The 13,599-nt window shown below is 37.0% G+C and overlaps 1 protein-coding gene across 15 annotated transcripts in view; it reads left to right on the top strand.

Annotated features, from left to right (window-relative positions):
- LOC146546983 (target of Nesh-SH3-like) overlaps window positions 1-13,249 on the top strand; it is a 36,256-nt gene extending 23,007 nt beyond the window's left edge. For 6 of the 15 annotated variants that reach the window (XM_085264024.1, XM_085264025.1, XM_085264023.1 and 3 more), the window contains 13 exons: window positions 438-629; window positions 1,531-1,596; window positions 3,609-3,695; window positions 5,190-5,258; window positions 5,368-5,493; window positions 5,992-6,081; window positions 6,241-6,450; window positions 6,608-6,713; window positions 7,819-7,898; window positions 8,532-8,561; window positions 8,648-8,806; window positions 8,893-9,015; window positions 9,687-13,249. In XM_085264024.1, coding sequence (XP_085120150.1) covers window positions 438-629; window positions 1,531-1,596; window positions 3,609-3,695; window positions 5,190-5,258; window positions 5,368-5,493; window positions 5,992-6,081; window positions 6,241-6,450; window positions 6,608-6,713; window positions 7,819-7,898; window positions 8,532-8,561; window positions 8,648-8,806; window positions 8,893-9,015; window positions 9,687-9,802 — 1,454 coding nt within the window. In that variant the 3' untranslated portion in view covers window positions 9,803-13,249. The remainder of the gene's footprint in view (window positions 1-437; window positions 630-1,530; window positions 1,597-3,608; window positions 3,696-5,189; window positions 5,259-5,367; window positions 5,494-5,991; window positions 6,082-6,240; window positions 6,451-6,607; window positions 6,714-7,818; window positions 7,899-8,531; window positions 8,562-8,647; window positions 8,807-8,892; window positions 9,016-9,686) is intronic. The other 9 variants (XM_085264028.1, XM_085264035.1, XM_085264030.1 and 6 more) reach the window with 5 other exon arrangements.
- Window positions 13,250-13,599: the final 350 nt, after the last annotated feature.

Here is a 13,599-nt window from a genome sequence, read left to right as displayed (position 1 = left end):
TCATCTTGCAATCAAAAGCAACCTTGCTATGTCTGTCTGCTGTTAATTTGCAATCATCTCTTTCCCTTGAGCTTCCAGGCAGCTTCCAGTGAAATTAGTGCTAAAGGTTTTTTTCCACAGGAATGGCTGCTCAATCCAGGAGTATCACCTTCACGCACATTTCATCTGGTGTTTGCATGCAGCACACAATCTTCCAGTTATCAAAATTCATCAGCATCTTCGATGACTGGTTTTTCAAGATTGTGAGCGCTTAAAGAATCATCTTGGTCCCATCATGCTCATTTGTTTATTTATTCCATAAATTCAATGACATCAGATTTAATGGTCCATCACTAACGATGCTGCACAGGGCTGCTGCAAGCTCGCTTGTCTGCCAACACAGATAAAGGTCAGATCAGACTGTAACACAGGCCGTGCAACTGTTTTTGATCTTTTAGGTCAAGGAAACAAAAGAAATCTCACTCCATCGCTGCCCTTGCAGCCCTACAACCCAGCAGCTACCACAGTTACTGGATCCATGAGGCCTGCATCGAGAAACCCTCTCTTTCCCTTCTCTAATGGCTTCAGACAGCCCCACTCCCCCTCCTCTAGATCGAGTAACTCATCCCCAACTTCAGGGAAACTTGGGGGTAATCCTCCTTGTACCTGTTTCTTTTATGTTCACTTTGCTGCTTTGCTGTCTTTTACTGTCCAAGGGGAAAATGTTTTGATAGGCTAAGCCATGAAATATATCTAATTTCAAGTACTCAAGTTTAAGTTTGACTTTTCTTTTCAAGTCAAATGCAAATTGGAAAAATACTTACAGGCTTATTGATTATATTTCTCTCTTGTTCAAGATTCTAAAATCAAGTCGATAAAAATTGATACCAAAAAGAACTGAAATATCAAATATACCTACTATTTAGGTTGTAGAATCTTGAGATATTCTAATCAACGCTGATTGGTTTTGCCTCTTGTGGACTCATTATCTTCCAGTTTCCCATCTATTGTTACTGTCTGAGACATTTTGGGGGCTTTTGCAATGGTTTTCTATGCCACTATTCTTTCAATTTTAAGAAAGAATTTCTTATGTGTCTCAACACTGTTTCGCATCTCATCACCCCTCAACACAATTTTACTTTTGCCTTTTTTCTGATTAAATGCTGTGAAACTTCATTTTTGTTAACTGTTAGCTGCTAAATGAACCTTTCAGGTGAACAACCAAACAAGTCCGTTAAAAGCTTTGGCTAAAAGTTTAATAGATCAACTAGTGGGATTTTATATTGCTTCCAGAATAAATAATGCACATTAAGGTTTATCTTTGGTTCATAACTGATCCATGACAAGAATTAAGGAATTCTGTACAGTTAAGGAAATGGACAAAAGTTGGGGAAAAATGGGAAAAGTAGGTGTTCCAAATAGTCAAGACAAGTAAAAAAAAAAAAGAAGATTTATTTGGTTAGAAAAGGACTTGGTTGATTGTCCTCTCATCAGGTTCAGTTTTCAGAGACAGTTTCTTTCCCTTCATAACACTTAGTTTTCTCCCAACAGTAAATGGACAACCACACCGGGGCATTTCCCCACCTAAACCGGCCATATGGTCCCGACCTCGATTGGGTAAAAAAGACCTTGTTTGTCTTTCTGTGTTTCATCATTAACCCTTCACTCGCTTTTGCAGCATTTTCACCTCCACTGCAGCTCTTGTTGGTGTTTTTTGTGTCCCTCCATTTTTTATTAATACTTTAATGTCCATGCACTATTCATCCATCCATCCATCCACCTGTTTGTCCACCATTGGTCTGTCCATCTGTGTTGTCTTTTTGTCCCACATTCGCTGCCTCAAGCCAGTTTTGAGCAAAGCTTCAGTCAGAGAGATTTAACTAATCAAGACGCTGCACATGGTTGATTATGTGAGTTGGTTACTTAAGCTCAGCAGCTGATTGTGTCCCTCTGTGTTCTACAAGTTGTTGGTGGTGGGGAGTGTTTAACCATCTGGTTTAAGGTTGTGGTTGGGGAAACTGTAGCAAATTCAGAGACCTGAGACCTCTTCAACTCTTTGGGTGCTGGGCTAAAAACCATTTCACTGCTTCACTGTTTCACTGCTTTGCTCTAATAACCATGTAGAATATTTCACAAAAAGTTTTAATTATTCCTTAGAACCAGTTTAAAAACATTAAACTCTGACCAGTTTGAAATAATGTATATTTTCTTGGATGAACTCCATCTGCAGATGAAAATGGTCAGATAATACACTAAGGTCACTGAAAAAGTTTGTTTGTGGATGTATGTTTAAAGATTGTGTTTTACAAAAGTATTGAATAATTAAGCTATTTGTTGTCTGCAGGGTTGACTATTGATTTTTTTAAACTTTGGCCATTTCCCCAGAATTCAAACTTTTTTATGCTACTGCACAGTTTTTGCAGTTTTTGGGAACATTAGCATGATGTTTTTTTGTTTTGTTTTTTTAAAAAAAAAGCTGTGTGTAGTTTAAATAGTGTTTCCAGAGTTATAATCTAAAGAAAATAGTCTGTTATCTGCTGAAAATGATAAAAATTGACAGAAAATAACCTGTCAAGATTATTATCAAGAGCTACAAATTGATTCGAATCCTTTTTCTGAAACTGGCCTTTTAAGTTTATAGAGAAATATCTAAAAATATACATATAAGGCATCAATGTTATTGGGAGTGTTGTTACTCTTTTAGTTAAAGTAATGCTTCTAAAATGTAACTTAGTTAATGAGAGCTGGTGTAGCGTGTTATTGCTGGCTCAGACCTGCCTACACTTGTTGAGCTTTACTCTGTACATTGATATAGTAGTAGTTATAATAGTTGCTATATGGGCTCTCTCTCAAACTCAATACCATTATTTTATTTGTAGTGTTTGGTTTACTTTCTGATGATTTGGAGTAGTTTCCAACCCAACTAGGAAAGAAAATAGTAATGTTGCTCCAACAATTACTTTAATAGGCTTAACAAGTTGTTGGCGCAAACTGGCTGCAATATTTATTTGGAATAGGAACTAACGTACCAATGAAAGAAAAATATTAGAAAACTTTTTTTTTCATTTGTTTTTTAGGAGAATAAGCATACATATTTTTTTTTGTACCAGCAAAAGTGTTTTTAAGTGTATAGAAGTTATTCTAGTAATACCTTCAGCAGAGGTTAAACTCTCTGCAGTGACTTTCAAGCATCAGAAAATTCAATAGAATTTGAAGTCTTTCATAAGCAGCTAAAAAAAGAGGGTGATATGGGTTATGAGAACTTTCACTTTAGATTCAGTTGTATTATGAGTTAGGCCACCCTCAGAACCCATCTGACAATTGAAACCCGGTCAGATCACAGTTTACAAAAGTTTATAGTGAATTATACAGTTAATGATTTACATTGTGCATGGTGTCATGGTGGGCATGGTCTTCCTGTCCAGTATGCATGAGCTGGTTTTGGTGTCATCAGTTTTCTAGTTTTGATGTTTTGTCTTTTGTATTTTAACACCCAGAAACCACTGATCTATGACTTTTTGACAGAAACTTAAAAATACAAAACCGAAAAATGGCCAAGGCATCTCAGGGCTTTATTTCAGTATTGAATACAAACTCCAGTTTTAATCGCAGTGCCTCTCCTGCTGCAGTGAACAACTCATTGCTGGAGGAAAAGAAGTCTGAACTCCCTGAAGTGTTTGGTCGTTCGGGTCCCACGACAGAAGAGTGGGTTTATGGTTGGTAACGGCATGAATTTCATTTGTCTGCACCCAAAACTTGCCCATGCCGTGTGCTGACTGCCGCTCCAGTTGCTCTACATCGTTAAGACTGCATGGTTTGGTGGTGTTACATGTCCAGAAACAAATCTTTAGAAGGACCATGAAGGAAAATACTGGCCGTCAGCTTGAAAGTTTTGGCCAAAGGCTTTGGAAAGTATGCGCTCCCCTGATCGTTAGCTTACTTTTACAGAACCTCACTTTGCAGAGCTTTGCGCTTTTTCTCACCACAGAAATTAAAGGAGGAGACTGTTTCTAATTAGCCTGTGATGAACCTGGCATCTCGACTGGACCTTTGGTATTATTTTAAAAAAGTTCTGTCCAGGGTCCAAATGCTTCAGCTTGTGCTTCTTGCCTGATTGCGAGTGCGATGAGCTTCAGACATCTTGCTGCAGAGATGCCGTGTTTAGAAAACCCTCACGCGAACCAGGACAGCATGGCGTGCATTGGACAGTTTTCATCAGAATGTGGAAACCTCTGTTTGATTTTTATTTTAGAATTATTTGTGTGAAAAAAATCATACCAATATGTATTTATTCTAGTTCTGTATTGTAATCACGAGGCATTTCTGAACATAGGCTATAATTATAGCACAGTTTCCACTCTGACCTTCCAATATAATGATCCTTTGAGAACACTGTACCTCTTGTGGTTTCTTGACAAGCCTCCTAATTTATGTCCAAGAATAATACAAGGTTTATCCAAGTAAGCAAAATATCTCTATGAAGCTTAAACAATTTTAACCAAACTTCATGTCAAACAACAGCAAACATTCATACAGGCAGCCCATCATACATATTTACATGCAACTGATTGAAAGGAATGCATCTGTGTTGTTTCATGTTACGAGCTAACATGTTTCAGGACTCCATCATCTTTCATGTTCCTGGCTTTGCATTTATTCTATTTAGTTTTGGAACCGAGTCAATTCCTTGATTGTGAAGAATTTGGCTTCTGCTTAAATAAGAGGAAAGGGGGCAGGGGTGGGGTGTAATTGGCTGCAGGTTCTGGACTTTAGTCAGAAAAACACAAAAGATCTTGTGGGATTACAAGGAATTGTTCATGTTTTAAGGTTCATTTGGCATTTGGAAATGGGTAGGGAGTTCTACCTTAGCTGAAAAAATATATATTTCAAGAGATTAGACAGCACCTGGCTAGAAAATAGATCCAAATTGGCTGTTAAAGCTTTATTTTTGCCTTATGTAAAGCAATACTGTCCACAGACTACAGAACAGGCCTGAATCTGATCTAAAACAGAAACATTCCCATCATGTAATACTTTAGAAAATTATTGCAGCACTTTATATGAATAGTAGTAAAATAAATTTGAAATGACTGTACATGAAAGAGACCCTTTAATACAAAAGTCACAAGTGCAGAGATGGTTTAGATCAGGACAGTAAAATAAAGGCTGATAAGGTGGTTGTAACAAGATAATGTTTTTGTTTCTTTCAGGATCTCCTGCTCGTCCAGCAATACAGATCAACAAGAAGCCAAATTTGGTTGGAAAACCTGGAGAAACGGGTAGGAACTCAATAAGAAAAACAATGAACTTTGTCTACACCCTTGTTTAACTGCGACATTTATAGTTTTCTGAAGGTTGAACTGTTTTTGTTTACATATTTTCCATCAGACAAAGTTAACAACTTCAAACAGAATGATAAACTGCCTGTCCTGAAACCCAAAGTACCAGCAGTGACCGCCAAGCCGATCAAACAAGAACGGAAACAGACCACAACTGCAACACCAACTACTACTGGTACAAAGATTTCCACTTGGCAATCAAGTAGTAGTCATCAGCCCAGTTTCATCCAGTTTACCACATGCAAACTGCAATTTAAGACAATTTTCTCCTGCTTATTTTGAAATGTTTTGCTAGTTTAACCAAATGCATGTGACCAATGATTGAACATGAAGTCTATTTACAATATGCTGCCAAATGGGGCCTTGCTGGGCACTTTAAAAGTTTTCATGTCAGTCACTGCTTTCTTTGAATAAAGCTTTTGGAAAATATAATATTTTTAACTATATACTCACTCCCAAAAGAAACCCACAAAAACAAAACAAAGAAAAAAATATTTTCATGGACATGCACAATATGCACAAAATATCACAAACCAGCTTACAAGAAGTAGACATACCTTCTTGTAATATTTTGCTTTGTTTACAAAAAATGTTGCACATAGAAGGAAGGTCATTTTGTTCCAGAAGGTTTATTCTTGAAATTAGACAATTTGTGTTGTGTTTCTTCTTTCAGCACCTCGACAGGAGTCATGGGAGGAGTCAGATCTTTTTAAATCACAGCCATCCTCTGAGATTGACGCCATGGGCAAAAAACGTTACGTAGGTAAGCTGAAATGGTCACTTTAGCAGGACATTGGGTTTTACCATATAGCGATACAGACATCAAAACAAGCATTTTTTGTTCCAGCTCCAATTACATATACAAAGTGAACCTCAAACCCCAGTGATACTTATGCTTTACATTCATGTTCTCTTTCTACAGCACCTCATGTCATCTACAAAACTGGAAAGAAACCAGATGAGCCTTGCTCTATTACCTCTTCCCTCAACTACTTTCCCGAAGATGAACCCAGTGAGACAAATGTGACATCACCACCAAAGACTCCACCCTCCAACCTCACTGTGGTGACAGTGGAGGGATGCCCATCTTTCATCATCTTGGACTGGGAGAAGACTGACAATGAAACCACTGGTACTTATTAGCTGAATTTTTATTGCAGCAGCCCAACAAAAAACTGAATGAAATTGAAACTCTTTGGTGACTAACCTATAACACTCCTATGGTGGTTTTAGCTGTGTTCTATCACGATTCTGTTGGTCATGTCCTAATTCTGTCATCCTCTTCTCAGAGTACGAAGTCATCTCCACTGCTAAAGGCCCAGATGGAGAACAGGTTTCCATCCTGACTACAAACCAGACTCACACTGCCGTAGAGAACCTCAAACCTGAGAGCAGGTAAGTTCTACCTAAATTAGTTTTCTTTCTTCAACTTTACTTTTCATGAAGTTGAAGTCAAAGTCAATTTCTAAATTGTAGAATTTGAGATTGGAAATCGACCAGCCTTGTGTACCATGTGCAAATTTTCACAGCCTAGCATCAAGGGTTATCTACAGATTTATTTACCATGATTTCATGTTATGAGATTGATTTGCTGTGTAGCCAAGAGAACCAGTCAATTTGTCGGCTACACAGAAGAAAGAGAAGACATGAAAAATGTGAAAACACTCCAAACCAAACCAGGTCATTACAATAAAGCAGGTTTATACATATTAATCTCTGGATGTTAAGTGTTTCTGCAACTCAGATCTGACTGAACATCTGCTGGTTGGCGTTGCAGCCATTTCATTCAGCTGTTCAAACAGCCCAAGTTAGTTGAGCCCAGTAAAATAAGCAGAGCATCTGTTACGCTTGCTGACGCTTTAACGAGCCGCGATGTGGGAAAGCTATTTGGTGTGAAGGAAGGTGGTTAGAAATTAAGTCTGGCCAATTGCAAGTCTGGACTCAAGTAAAACCATATAAAAATAAAGAGCTGTGAGCAGAGGTCATGGTTTTCACTGTCATGCACGGGTTGCATGATGTTTGTGACTGTCCAAGCTTATAAAACCTGTTTTAACAGTCAGTTGTGTAACTTTGATACAGTATAAAAGAACAGAAAACAATAGTTGTTGTATTGTTTTTTTAGTGACCTAGAGGAAATGGTTAAGGAGAAATCCTTTGTTACAGTAAAATCACCATTATTAACAAGTAGCTTCAAAGTAATTTGTTAATAATTCCTTAAAAGTGTATAATCAATAAAAAATAAAGGTAGTCTATCCAGAGAAATGTAGTATTAGAATATATTGGTACTTTAACTGTTTTGGGCTGAGCTGATGTCTTTATTTTATTTCCTACTTTACTTTGATAAATTATAGTTCTTAAAAAGATTTTGCAATATAGTTCATACCTAAGTAAGTTCTGCATTTTCTTGTGGCATCTGAGTTTGCTGTGTCATCTTTGAAAAGTTATGACTCTATTCCTGATTATGTATTATTGTAATGCTATATTTCCCCCCATTTTTTAGTTACGAGTTCAAGGTGAAGCCAAGGAATGAGCTGGGCTCAGGTCCTCCCAGTGAGCCAGTTACCTTCAACACAGAGTCAGGTACATTCCTGCTCAACTGCCTGTCTTTAGAGAATGCACAAGCCAAAGCAGTTGCAGTCAAACTGAAACTCCAGGACCTCTCTGTGACTTCAAATGTTTTAAACAACAAGTAGAAATGCTCCAAACTTTCCGCTCATCAGTTAAGAATAATGTTCACCCTCAGCGGCAGCTACTGTTTCTGCCCATTTCAAATTCACTTAGCAGGAATTGCAACTCATTGCAGATGTATAATTAATTATCGCTATTGCATAAAGGTAATTTCCTGCTAGAAATTTATCATAATGTGAGACTTGAGACTTCACTCCTGATTGCCTACAAAATACAATTAATCAGTTATGCAGTCATCCATAACTGGACTTTACTGATAGAATTACTAACAAGTCATTGATTTAGTTGTTTTTTAAATGCTGACATCCAGGATATTGATTTTTTCAAACATTGCACGAGTGAATTGATATCCTATATTTCAAACACAGAGAAATAATTAAATGTTCTGCTTCACTGATCTAGATGATGATGAAAGTTGCTGCTCACGTTATAAGAAGGCACTCCTGCCTTCTTATATCAATGTGCAGTATCAGTTATGCTTTCTTTATATAAGCTGTTAAGACCCTGTTGTTATTCTTTCCTTAGCGGACCCCAGAGTGAGTGAGAACGTTTCAGGTAAATTAACATCCACCTTATGTCCACATGGTTATAAGAAAAACCTTTGTTTAAAGGTAGAAAGTTATATTTATTTTTCTGTACAGGAAAAGATGCTATCTGGACTCAGTTCCCCTTCAAGACAGACTCATACTCTGACTGCCATGGCAAACAGTATGTGAAGAGGACCTGGTACCGCAAGTTTGTTGGTGTACAGCTTTGCAACTCACTTAGGTACAAGATCTACCTGAGTGAAACACTCAACGGTAAGTACAAATGCTGAATTTATTGCCCACTTTAACAGGGAAACTGATCCCAGATCTGATCTGTTTCTCTATATTTCCCCTTATAGGTAAATTCTACAATATTGGAGATCAGACTGGCTTTAGTGAGGATCACTGTCAGTTCGTTGACTCATTCCTGGATGGGCGAACGGGCAGACAGCTCAGAGCTGACCAGCTCCCATCCAGACAAGGTATAAGCTTTATTTCAGTTTTCCTGAATTTTTCCTGAGCTCCTTAGTGAGCATGCATTTTTTGGACATTAAGATCCAGTATACTGCATGATTTGTCTTAAAAAAAATAGAAATTAGTTATACCTGTACTTACATCTCATTTCAATTCAATTCAATTTTATTTATACAGCACCAAATCACAACAACAGTCACCTCAAGGCCCTTTTTATTGTAAGCTAGACCCTACAATAATACATACAGAGAAAAACCCAACAACAATTATAGCACTTTGGCAACATTGGGAAAGAAAAACTCCCTTTTAACTGGAAAAAACCTCCAGAAAAACCAGGCTCAGGGAGGGGCGGCCATCTGCTGTGACCGGTTGGGGTGAGACATAACAGACAAATGTAAAACATTATATTTAAATCCAGTGTGACACCCACTTCATTGTCATTGTCTTTGATGCCCATCTAGAATAAGAGTTCAGAAACCAGAGAGGACATTTTAGAATCTTTTAGTTTTTCCATTTCCTTTAGAATCACAATCATTTATTTAGTATTAGATGTCTGTACATTTTTATTACAATAAATAGGAAATTCTGCTGCTCTTAATCGGGTGCTTTGATACAAATTAGATTGAATGTATCAGATTTAAAATATGTTCCTCATCACGTATTGTTCTTTTTTGTCCAGGTTTCTTCAGAGCATTGCGTCAAGAACCTGTCCACTTTGGAGAAATAGGAGGACATTCTCATGTCAACTACGTCTCATGGTATGAGTGTGGAACACCCATTCCTGGCAAATGGTAGACGAACAGTCATCCTCACAGAGGCCTATGATGGGATTTGTTGCCAAAGCTTGGATGGCTAAGCCGTGCCTCTGAATTCTCTCAACCATGTTACTCAGTGCTGTAAAAATGTACAGGATATACTTGTCAGGGACTTTGTAAGGAGAGAGCATTCATCATAAATGATATAGCAACCATGCCTCATTTTTAATATTTATCTAGCAGCAAGGCTAAAGTGATGTTAGAACATGAAGATTCATAGAGGTATCGTTTCTCTGACTCATGCTAGATATATTTTATTTTGTGTTGAAATAATGGGAAGCTGGCTCCCTGGATTACTATTTTCATAACTTGTGAGATGTTATTTATCAAAAAGTCTTTGATTGCATTGCTTCACGAGGGCCACAGATGGGAATTCACAGGAGGTTTTTTTTTTAGTTTTTTTTTTTTTTAGAAATGCCATAAAAAGTAATTCAAGTGAGAGGTTTTAAAAGATACCATCCTGCTTCACATTCATCCATCGGCAACTGGCAGTCACCCATATCACCAGTCTTTAACCAATGCTTCACTAGTTAGTGTAGCGAATATAGACAGCATCATGAGTGATAAATTTACTGGATATCAGCAATAAGAAACCTATTTTAAACATTAAAAGTAAATAATGTATTTGATAATATAAATACCAAATAATGTACTTTCTGCTCTGAAAGGTGCCCCAAAAATACAGTACGGTGATATTTTTCGGGAACTAAGTTAGCATTGTAGGTAACTAATCCAGCTTTGTGAATCTGCTGTTCTGTAATTAATTTTCATTATTAATTAATTAATCTGCCAGTTATTTTTGATTAGCCAAATTAGTCATCAAAAATAAAAAAGTAAAAAATAGCCCATCCAATTTCTGAAACACATATTTAGCTTACTGTCATGTAATTCTTATATTTAAGAAGCAGCAAATGTTTTACTTGAAAATAGACAAACAATTAATTGATCATCCATTAACTGATCTATTAATGGAGAAAGAGCTGCGGCTTTTTATCATTGTCCTTTAAAGAAAATATCAAGCTGGCCTGAGTTTTGGTGCTTTAAACTACATTTTTAGGTGAAATGCCTAAAATTCATGCTTTACATGTCAATACGTTGGATGTGTTGACTGAACGCTGAGCTTCGGTGAGAGGCTTCTACACTTGCATTTTGCACAGCAGAAATGTATTTATATGTATATGGAGAGAATGTTTTTTTTTTTTTTCAGTACATTTTTGCAGATGCATTTCTCTCACCATGACCAAAAAAACAAAAGGAAAAAGAAAACCAAATGGTACTATAATATGCTCTTCTTTGTCCTTCCTCGTGCTAGAGCATGGTGGGAAACTAATATTGCTGCCTGATTGCAAGTCAAAAGCAGAATTATTTACATTTTAATAACCAAATTACATTTAAAGATTTTATTTCTAGTTAGGTAGGGTTAAAATATTCAAATGGGAAATTAACTTGTTAACTGGTCTTATAGATGGAAACTAATTGCCATCTGATGCCTGGTTAATCACATAAAACATTTCCCTAAATACAGTCTCTTTCTGTATTTTACCAAATTAACTCATTGGAGCCATAGTTGCCCCAGTGGTTTTTCAAGCTCAACAACAGACCCAGTCATGCAGGCCTAGCAACCCATCACATGGCAACCACCAGTTACTAGGGAAAAATATTGGAGATTGGTTGCTGGATGTCACTGGCTGAACCTGGTAACAAAGTAGGTGCTGCTCCAAAAGCCTACAGGACCTATAGATTAGCATGGAAGATACCAACATGCTTGCAAACACTCTTAAAATATTTTCCCTAGCAAGCAGTCTATAGGTCTGTGAGACGAAAGCCTAAAGTAGGGGCAGCGATAGCTAGATCAGGAATGCTATGAGTATCTGTTTCCTTGAGTAGCTAGACAACCAGCCTGTATGCAGTCTTCAAAGGAAACCTCAGACACCAGTTTTATTTACTTACACTATTTGTCACAATCAGATAGCTGCGGGAACAATGAGCCATCTGGCTCAGAACTCAGACATTTCAGTCTTTAAAGGGTTTGTATATATCTTCTTATGGAAATTATGCATGAAAATAAATCCTGTTGTATTGTTTGTGATATTTTTAGCAACACATAAGAAAGGCATTAATAACTAAAATTGAAAGATACCATTTTTAACAATTTTTAACGAATGTAAAGTTTCATCAAAACAAATTTAATGACCCAATGAACAACAAAAATGTCTGAGACAAAATCTGATCATAATAACAACATTAGTAAGAAAACAGTAATAGATAACTATAATGTGGCTGAAATGTTCTAATGATGTTCTGATGGCTAGCAAATCCAGAAATATCTGCATTAAACATGCTGTTTACTTAACCAACATCCGGAGATGGCAACTAAGTTAGAAAAAGTAATGGAGTGCCATGATCTGCCCTTCTACGTGTCTTCAAATGGGCATTTCTTTAAGGGCACCTAGTCTGCATTGTCTTACCTGTCATATGAATATAACATTAAGATGCTGAATGTTAATATTCGAGTCACTAGGTTTCAAAGAATGAGGTTCAAGTAATCATTCTAAGCCAAAAGCTCAGCTTTCAAACTACTCTGAGTAGTCAGTACAACCAATACCAGACAGTATAACTCTGTCAACAGGCTTCCAAATGTTGGCCAATCAGAAGAAAGAAGGGGGAATGGAGTTGTTAGAAATGCTTAACAACTCATTTAATGAACTGAGGGGTTCATTAAAAGGAGGGCTTTATGAAGGGCAAATATAAGTATCGATTTTTATTTGAACTGTGAATCATGCAAAGCTACTCTAGTAGAGCCAAGAAAAGAAGCAGAGTGCTGAAAATTAGCAGACTAGGTACCCGTTCAATTAGTTGCAGTGTGTGTTGTAATATAAATTTTCTCCCTGGCAGGAAACAGATTACATGACTGTGGTATCTGAGAGGTGCAGTAATGAAAGTCGCAGATTAGGGCTATTAAAAAGCGCTATACAAATGCAGGCCATTTGCAGGCCATTAACTAAATTGCTAATCTATCTTTATAATACTTAAGGCTGCCGTTAACTTCCTGTCCTTCCACCAGCCTCAAACTTACCTACTGTCACACTAATAATATATGGTGGAGTGATGGAGGCAGAGACAGTAGAGAGCAGTGATATAATACAGCATTAGCGGGGTGTTTTCTGATTCTTCCACATAGTGTTGCACAGTCCTGCTTAGATGCTGTTTCCTGACAATAAAGCAGTGTACTTTGCCTTTACCTTCCAGCTGCAATCCTGACCGCCTTCATTTATAAAGTCCATTATTATAAAGCAGGGATCATTTAAAACAGAGGAGTGCTTTGTAAGGAAAAATAAGAATGTATTGCTGTTGATGTTTTTCTACATACATTTGTTTCTATATTGATTTTTAACAATAAAGAAGTTTTGAGTCCTTTTTAAAAAAAGTGTCTTTATTTACCCTCCACATGCATAAAGCTTTATCAGTTTATTACCTAGAACAGAACCTTATTATGTTTTTCTATTTTCTTAACTACTATTAATTGAATTAATCAATACCTAATTCAGAGTTGTCGAGATTTGGAGACTATCCCAGCTGTCATAGAGTGAGAGGCAGGGTACATCCTGTAAAGATCACTAATCGGTTGAAGTAAAATAATAAATTTAACCCATATTTCCTAACTCAGGACACAGGAAATGTGTTTCGTTGAAGATGAGAGATGAAAATATCAACAACAGTCACATCCATTATGTTTAAATTGGGAAATGCTCACAGGGATTAATCAGAGAGTCAGAC

This window comes from Mchenga conophoros, linkage group LG23 (assembly GCF_057382185.1).
Source record: "Mchenga conophoros isolate Kocher_MC1m ecotype Shallow Benthic linkage group LG23, M_conophoros_male_GT1.1, whole genome shotgun sequence".
In the NCBI taxonomy this organism is placed as follows: domain Eukaryota; kingdom Metazoa; phylum Chordata; class Actinopteri; order Cichliformes; family Cichlidae; genus Mchenga; species Mchenga conophoros.
The sequence above is the reverse complement of the archived record's forward strand: the minus strand, read 5'-3'. Positions and strand labels throughout refer to the sequence as shown.